Source organism: Anguilla rostrata, chromosome 10 (genome assembly GCF_018555375.3).
Source record: "Anguilla rostrata isolate EN2019 chromosome 10, ASM1855537v3, whole genome shotgun sequence".
Classification (NCBI taxonomy): Eukaryota; Metazoa; Chordata; class Actinopteri; order Anguilliformes; family Anguillidae; genus Anguilla; species Anguilla rostrata.
Genome location: NC_057942.1, coordinates 39,579,971 through 39,588,656, shown reverse-complemented (window position 1 = coordinate 39,588,656; position 8,686 = coordinate 39,579,971). Strand labels below are relative to the sequence as shown.

The 8,686-nt window shown below is 47.7% G+C and overlaps 1 protein-coding gene across 1 annotated transcript; it reads right to left on the bottom strand.

Annotated features, from left to right (window-relative positions):
* Positions 1-231: 231 nt before the first annotated feature.
* On the bottom strand, positions 232-7,304 carry plk2b (polo-like kinase 2b (Drosophila)). Its single transcript, XM_064297026.1, has 14 exons — positions 6,904-7,304; positions 6,470-6,577; positions 6,246-6,362; positions 5,668-5,797; positions 5,334-5,517; positions 4,823-5,021; positions 4,459-4,606; positions 3,927-4,021; positions 3,481-3,598; positions 3,172-3,252; positions 2,580-2,739; positions 1,875-2,004; positions 1,504-1,614; positions 232-1,278 (listed from the first exon to the last, which is right to left on the bottom strand). The coding sequence occupies exons 1-14, from the start codon at positions 7,087-7,089 to the stop codon at positions 1,087-1,089; spliced, it is 1,959 nt and encodes a 652-aa protein (XP_064153096.1). The 5' UTR covers positions 7,090-7,304; the 3' UTR covers positions 232-1,086.
* Positions 7,305-8,686: the final 1,382 nt, after the last annotated feature.

Genomic DNA, 8,686 nt, shown 5'->3' with positions numbered 1-8,686 from the left:
CGCCCAGTGCCTGAGCGCACTAACAGAAGCCCCTCTGAGAAAGGCATGACGTGTTCAGTGTGCTTAGCGTGTTCAGTGTTGAGTGTGTTGACTGTATTGAGTGAGTTGAGTGGGTTCAGTGTGTTGGGAGTCCAAGAGGGTGAACTTGGGGCCCAGGGTCACAATGTATTTTATAATGTCAATATTGAGAAATGAGCAACACTTTTATTCACAAACGCACAAATTAACTAATAGCTTTCAAGTGTTTTTATTTATTATTAAATAAATAAAGAATTCACTTATATTCACCAGAATAAGTTATTCTGCCGTTTCAGTCGATTCTTCCCTCTTTTTTTTCACAGTTAGTCTGATTTGTGCGCTTCAGAGAAACAGCGCTGTACTTCCACCCCCCCGCACCCCCCCCCCACGGAAACTCGCATCGCAACTTCCGCAGGATCCAGCCCTGCTGTCACCTCGGAAACGGCTGGATTTTAGTTCCGCGTAAAAAGCTTAGAGTGAAACTCTATCTGGTTCCAGCCCAGTGGTCATCTTCATCATCATTGTGTTCCGCCAGCTGGGATTGATGACATTTTTCGTACCGCCATCTGACCTCACCTCCTCCTCTGCCACCCCCCCCCCCCCCACCACCCCTCCTTGGCACTATACACGACATCTGACTGTAAAAACTCCGCCCTCATGCTACATTTTTTTTTTCCTGTTGTGAAGGTCCACCTGCATAAACAGTCCCCCCTGCACACTTCGGTTGGATCTTTGTGTAGTAGCACGCTCAGATTTCCTCTGGACGGTGCACAAGTCCGTCCTTAAGAAGTGTCCCAATGCAGGTCTCAGATGGCCTTCTGCAGGAACATGATCAGGGCACACTGGTCCGTCCCTAAAAAGCACCCCCTCTCTGTTAGCCTCCTGTCTGAATTGTTCAGTGTTCAGGGCATACTGGTCCGTCCCTTGAAAGCGTCCCCTCTCAGTTGGCCTTCTGCAGAAGCATGTTGAGGGCACACTGGTCCATTCCTCTAAAGCATCCCCTTCTCAGTTAGCCTTCTGTAGGAAATGTTGACAGCGCACCGGTCCGTCCCTTAAAAGCGTCCCCTCTCAGTCGGCCTTCTGCAGAAGCATGTTGAGGGCGTAGTCCAGCCGGTGGCGCAGCTCGTCCGGGCAGCCATTGGCCAGCAGGGCGCTCAGCCAGTAAGAGGTGGAGACTCGCTCCTCATTAATGTAGGTGAGCAGGTACTCCTGCTTCAGGCTGCTCAGGATCACCTTGGTGTGGTCCTGGTAGAAGTTCACCTGCAGGCCAAAGACTGAGACCGTGACCCCACAGCCCACTGTGACCAGCCACACACACTGTGAATGCTATTAACGTTTCTGCTAGCTAATGCCATTAACATGTTTATATGTTACATGTTTTGCTGCTTTAATTATAAGCAGGGCACTGTTTACAAGGATAAATCCACACGCACTCATGCACACACACACACACGGTGAGCCTGGAGACAGGTGAGAGGAGTTTACCTGGAAGGTTCCGTCGTTGAAGAGCATCATCAGAGCACGGTCAGACTTGAGCCACTGCAGCAGGTAGAGCGGGGGGACGCTGGTGTCCACCACGCTCGTTACATCGCCGCCCTGGTGGACGAAAATAGCGCCACCGTCACCAAACAGAGGACACACACAGAACTCCGTAGGAACATTTCAGAGGTCGAGAGATTGGTGGATGGAACGGTGGACCGAGGGAGAGATGGAGAGAGGGACAGAGGAGAAGAGGTGGAAGTGGAGAGAAGAAGAGTTTAAGAGATGGAGAGGTGGAGAGGGGGAGACGGCGAGAGAGGGAGAGAAGATGGAGATAGAGAGGAGGAGAGATGGCGCTGGGTTGAGCAGAAACTCACATCCATGAGATTCTCCTCCATGTAGTGGGAGAAGTACTTCAGGATGGTGACTGGACCGGAAAACTGCTCCGGAACATCATTAGTGGAGAAGAACGAACACTGGCCCAAATCTGCGTAGAAATGTACAGTCCTGGAGAAGAAGAGAGAGGGGGAGGGAGGAAGAGAGGGGAGAAAGAGAGGGTGGAAAGAGAGGGAGAGATGTTAGGTGAACGGTTTTGACTGAAGCTTGGTAGCAGGCTTCAGGCACTCTTTAATGGTGAGTCATACTTCTATTCAGACTGGCTGGTATTTGGTCGGAATTAAATCACAGTTTGCCCTTAACTTCATTTGCCCTGAATGAAAAGGTTTCTTTCTCGTTTGTTCAATGACCATCGACCTTGGCAAACGAAATCACGAGCAGGTTGCACACAATCGTGAGTTGGATTTGGTGGATTGTTCCACAAGGTATTTCATTTCAACTGATTCATTAAATATCCGGCAGCAAAAATAGACACGGGAAGAAAGAAAAACATGTGCAAGCTGTGCGTGTCACTCTGGTTAAGTGCTTCTGCCAAGCACATTAATGATGTCATCTGAATAATACAAGACATGAAGGCAATTATTATTATCACTGTCAAGTCAGGAGTGACTGAACCAACCAGAACGAACGGAAACCAGAATAGACCAAACTGAAGGAGGACTGGAGCGACGCGTGGGAGAACTCACTTCCTGTCCGACAGAAGGCTCATGTGCGTGCCGTTGTTGAAGAGCACGCCAACGACGTGGTTGGACAGCTGGTAGCCGAAGCCGTACTTGTTTGAGTAGTCCACCCACTTGGTCACCCACAGGAAGTTCAGACCAAGGTTCTCATTCGGAAAATCGTCGGCTGGTAGGAGCGCAACAAAAACGGCACGTTATAAGCAATCGCTCTCCCCTGCGGTCTCCCAGAGAGAACCAACAATGAGGAAAAAGTTCAGCTCAGTTCTGGCATAGAAAAATAACACAGCTAGCTAGCTAAAAAAACCAGTTCCAACTTGACAGTTTGCAAGTCAGCAAGCTAACTTCTAGCTCCTTCGGTAATACTTAGTTAGCAAATAATATAGCTAATGTAGCAAACATTAGCAAGAGACTCACATAATTACAGTAATAGGCAATGAGGAGAAACCCCCATAGTTCTGCCTGAACAACTCTAATGCTAATACTGCAATGCAATGCTAATACACAAAACTAGGTTTGCAATGAAGTGCAACTGTGAGTTGTTGAGCAGGTTAAACGTGAGGTGACGCAGCAGTCGTGTTGGGCGGGGACTTGGCCCTACCTTTGGGCATGTTCTCCAGGCAGTTCTTCATCACGCTGATCAGCGCAGTCACAGTGCTGCCCGCCCTGTTGTCCTCCAGACCTGCAGACACAGAGACAGCATGAAGGGACAGCCCTGCTCCAATAGAGCAAACAAGGAGGAAACACACTGTGGTACTGCTTTCATAGAAACGCAAGCAAACTCACACGTACACACACATATACACACAGACAGACAGACAGACACAGACACAGATGGAAACACACACACACACACAGACACAGACAGAGACACACACACACTCACAGACAGACAGACACACACACACACCCTCAGTGCTGTAGCTGCCCAGACTTCCTCTCACGATGGTGTGGACCGCATCTGGGCTCTGCTGCCTGTTCTCTTCCATCACTACGGCAACGGATTTCCCTGCCGGAGGCTTCTCTTCCTGTTTGGAAAGGGAGAGGAAGGGAGAGGAAGGAGAGGAAGGGAGAGGGCAGAAATAGGGGAGGAGGCTCTTAAGTTTCATAAGTGCCTTCACACACTGCGTGCATGTGTGTGTGAGTGTGTGTGTCTGTCTGTGTGTGTGTGTGTGTTTGTGTGTGTCTGCGTGACTGTGTGTGTGTGTGCGACTGTGTGTGTGTGTGTATGTGTGTGTGAGTGTGTGCGTGACTGTGTGTGTGTGCGTGTGTGTGTATATCTGTGTGTGTGTGTGCGCGACTGTGTGTGTGTGTGTGTGTGTAGGTTTAGGTAGCGTGTTAGCTCACGTGTCTCACCTCAGACGGCTGACTGCAGTGCTGCTGGCCAATGGCAGCCTTGCTCAGGTCCTGACGGAGCTTATAGATCTCATCCTCCTCTCTGGACAGCTTATCTATGAGAATAATAAACACACACACATCAATCACACATCAAGCACACATCAATCACACATCAAGCACACAGTAATAACACCCAGAAGCATGCGCATCTCAACTCTGTATGAACACACACACATCAATCACACATCAAGCACACATCAATCACACATCAATCACACAGAAATAACACCCAGCAGCACGCGCATCTCAACTCTGTATGAACATACACACATCAATCACACATCAATCACACAGAAATAACACCCAGCAGCACGCGCATCTCAACTCTGTATGAACATACACACATCAATCACACAGAAATAACACCCAGCAGCACGCGCATCTCAGCTCTGTATGACTGTGTATGACTGAGAGACATGCTGGTCCCGTCAGTCAGATCAGAAGTAGTACCCACTCAGGATACTGGTGGTAGGAGTGTGTGTGTACGTACTCAGACTCTCGTAGTATTTGGCCTTCTCCTTCTTGCTCCCGAACAGGGCAGCTGCGGCCTTCTTAAAGAAGCTCTTGGTGGGGCTGGACAGGTGGAAATCTGGGGTGGAGTGGCAGCAGGAAGCTGGAAGGCGTTCAGGAGTGAAACCCTGCGAGAGAGGAGGCACACCATCATACACACGTACTCACACACACACGCGCACATGTACACATGCACACACACACGGACAAGCACATGTGCACATACACACACATCCACACACACGCACACACACACAGACCCAGACACACACACACAAAAGCACACACACATACATACACATATAGACAAGCACATGCACAAATACACACACATACCCACGCACCTGTGTGAAAAATTCGTGTGTTAGTATGTTCTCCAGGCTGGGCCGGTCCTGCGGGTTCTTGGCCAGCATGCTGGCGATCAGCTGTCGGGCTGGCAGGGACAGTGTGGAGGGCAGGGTATACCTGGCCTCTCTGATACACCTGTACGTCTCCTTCAGGTTGCAGGTCTCAAACGGAGGCTTGCCCAGGAGCATGGTGTACCTGTTGGATGAGAGGGCGTGGCTGTAAGCACCTGCTTCCCATAATGACAAGTAAGAAACATGCACATTTTAACCATCACTCTTTGTTTTCTCTGTGGTTAGATGGCCTCGACCCCTTTCGTTGCAGTGGGATGATCTGATTCTCTCTCTTTCCGATCAATTAGAGGCTGCACAGAGAGCCGTGGCAGACTAATTGAATGAATTGATCGGCATGATGCTGAAGGGCAAAGGCTCAGCCCGGATCGATAAAAGGGTACCAGCCATGGGGCGCATGAGTGGGCGGGGCTAATTGGGAGGGGGCGGGGCCACTCACATGACACAGCCCAGGGCCCAGACGTCCGACTCGCAGCAGTGTCCCTGCTTGTTCAGGACCTCGGGGGAGAGGTAGTTCGGCGTCCCGCAGATCGTCTTGCGCCTGCTCCCCACCGGCTCCAGCCTGGCCGCCAGCCCGAAATCCCCGACCTTCAGCTCCATGGACTCGCTGACGAAGAAGTTCCCTGCGAATAAAACAATTATTAAAACAATCAATATTTAGAGGTCATCCCTCAGCACCACCAATTCTAATTTAAAAGTTTATCTCTCTGAGGGGGGGGGGGGTAGTTTTAATTTAAGGAGCCGATTTGTGCTCCTAGTCCCCTCAGGCTTACCGAGCTTCAGGTCTCTGTGCAGGATCTTGTGCTCGTGAAGGTAGCGCATCCCGGACATGATCTGCCGCAGGTAGTACCGCACCTCGGGCTCCGTGAGAATCTTCCGCGCCTTGAGGATGTGCGCCAAGGACTGCCGGAGAACAGAGCGTGAAACGTTGGAGCGTGAGTGCCACTGCAAGGGAACGTGGTGTTCGGAGCCTGCAGACGCGGCGCGCGCCAGCACGCATTTGACAAGGCTATGTTACTATTGCACGCACGGCTGTTACTACCTCCGTCTGCCTGGCAGACGCCTTTCACAACTCACTATATTCCGCTGAATTTGTCCTAAAGTAACCGAGACTAAGCGCGTTACTTTTACCTTTTACCCACAAGTCAAGTTTCCTAAAAGCGCGTGACAAACGTGACAAAGCAATATTTACGAACGGCAGGCTATTACGCGCGGACAACAGCTAGCTCTCCCGATGCAAATGGCTGGATACAATATGAGATCGATGAACGGAATTAATTTTTAAAAACAACACTTAAAATGAGCGTTAGTGTATACGGACATGCGTTATTTAAGAAAGGAGAACACTCACCCTCCTACTGCAGTATTCCAGCAGGATGTATATGTTGTCTTTATCCTCGAAGTGCTGGTAGAAGTGGACGATGTGCTTGTGGTGAAGCGCTTTGTGTAGCTCGATTTCCCTGTCAATCTATCAAGAGAACAAGCAGAGGGAGAAAATCGTCTTGCATTACATTTGTTTTCCACTGAATTCTAAATATAAGAACACACCAGAGCATTATATTAGCTCGCGCTTACCTTTTCTCTTTGGTGCGGCTTAGACACGCGCGTGTGCGGAATGATTTTCGCGGCGTACACCTTGCCGGTGGCCAGATCTGTCAGCTCGTAGCATTTCGCAAAGCCACCCTGTGGACAATAAAACTAGGTTTAATTCGATTCTATACTGAGAATTTTAACGCTCAGGACGACGCTTGTTCTCGTGCACAATAAGCATACAAAGATAAAGATCAACTTGTCCCGCTTTTGGACACTGCGGGAATGCCATACAATGTTGCACAAACTGAAACTGCTTCTACTTAATTATTGATTTCCATGTCTAATAATGGCAGTTTTCCTCTCCAAGTGTAAATTATTACTATACTGTGGCCTCATTATTTCCGTTAGTCCGAGCTGACTCCTGCACAAACCTAAACGTTCACCGTAGACTGCGTTATTTCCATCATTGAGTTTACCTTTCCCAGTACTTTCCCGCGGCAGTAACATTTCCCCGTGACGGAGTCTGTGATGATCCGCGAAGTCTCCGTGGGTCCCTGTGAATGCTCCTCCGCCTTCTTCTTTTGAAATTCGCAGGATTTGTTGAGTGTCTGTTCGGACATCTTGCTGTTCGGCTGGTGTGCGATATTCCGTAATATATCCATGACGGGCCGGTACAGCTCTGGCTCGCGAATTTATCCTGGTGCAAGTCTCGTCTCGGTGCCGGGTTTTATACGCCGGCGCCCTCAACCCCCCTTCATTTTCTTACGTCATGAAGTCGCTCGCTCTGTGAATGACTGATTTGGTGGAGCGCTAATTTTCTTGCACGAGAGCTGAAAACATGACACTAAACGCCTTTGCAAGCTGCAGCTTTGTAAACACGTGACAGATGTAACTGAAAAATATATATAAGGCAAGCAAAATGCTTGAGCATTAATACTCAATATCAACTTAAATTACAATGGATTTGCTGGAGTATGATACACGTAGCTTACCACTAATGTGTCATACAGTATAAGCAGTAATAAACTACTCAAGTTTGAAAGAGACGATAGTAACAAAGAATGTCAACATGGAATAATACATCCAATTGCCCGAAAATATTTAGCTTAGAAAAATTGGCCCACCTGCTTTATGTTAAATGTGCATGTTTTCATTGAACTCATGTTCAAATTTGGATAATGTTATCATTATCAAGCACCCTGATAGAATCCTAAACCAATGGAGACATATTACACGAACCACTTACAAATTTAAGGATTTGAAAAATAATTGCTAAAGTAGGTAATAATTGATACATCTTACTCCATGTCTCCAAACATCATCAACAAAAGCAACCATAACCACCACTTCCAACACCACCACCCCCATCACCATCCTCATTTCGCTTGTAAAATTATTTTTTTTAAATAAACAAGAGATGTAACCATGTCGCCACCAAGAGACTCCATGTATTACAACATTCATTGAAGTTGCTCTAGGTGATGTCGTGCGTAAAACACGTTAATAAAGTATCCGAGAAAAATAAAAACACTAACGATTAAAACACTAAACAAGAGAAATTAAGATGCACACACGAAGCCTTATCATGAATACCATCCGAACACGGTTTTCAGGATTTGAGAGTACCATATCATTTTATAAATTAAATCCTATATCGCCACTGTGCGGTCAGGATATAGCATTACACTTAATGTTATCTACAGTGCGTTTTCCCCAAGGGTATGCAATTCCGGTCCTGGAGGGCCAGTGTGTGTGGTTTTTGTTTCCACCAATTACCCTGCCTAAATGAGCTAACTGACTGTATACAACCAGTTGATTCACCCGTAGATTAGATCTCAGTAAAACGTTTCATATAAGAAAGAACGGTCTTCGGCTGCCAGTCACGAGAAATGTAGCTCTTATGTCAGATGGCGTAAATGTTAGTGCTAATTAAGTCCAGAAGTTGACATGAAAACCAGAAACAGATACATCCCTTGTTGCCAACCTATGGTTTTACCATTAAGACCATGAATACTAAAAAAATGCTGACATATGACAGTAGCCAGACTTGTAGCCTAAAAATAAAAAAGGTTCTCATGCTAGTCTGCAGTTGTGACTCGACTATGGTCAGACAAACAGTTCACGGATGTTGTCCGCTAGAATATGCGCCCGAGAGCGCGCGGTATTAATGAGGTGTCCCTGAAAACCACATAGATGCGAGGAAGTGATCTTGAAACCAACTTCATTAGCAAACTTGGTCAGCTCACACAAGCAAAACAT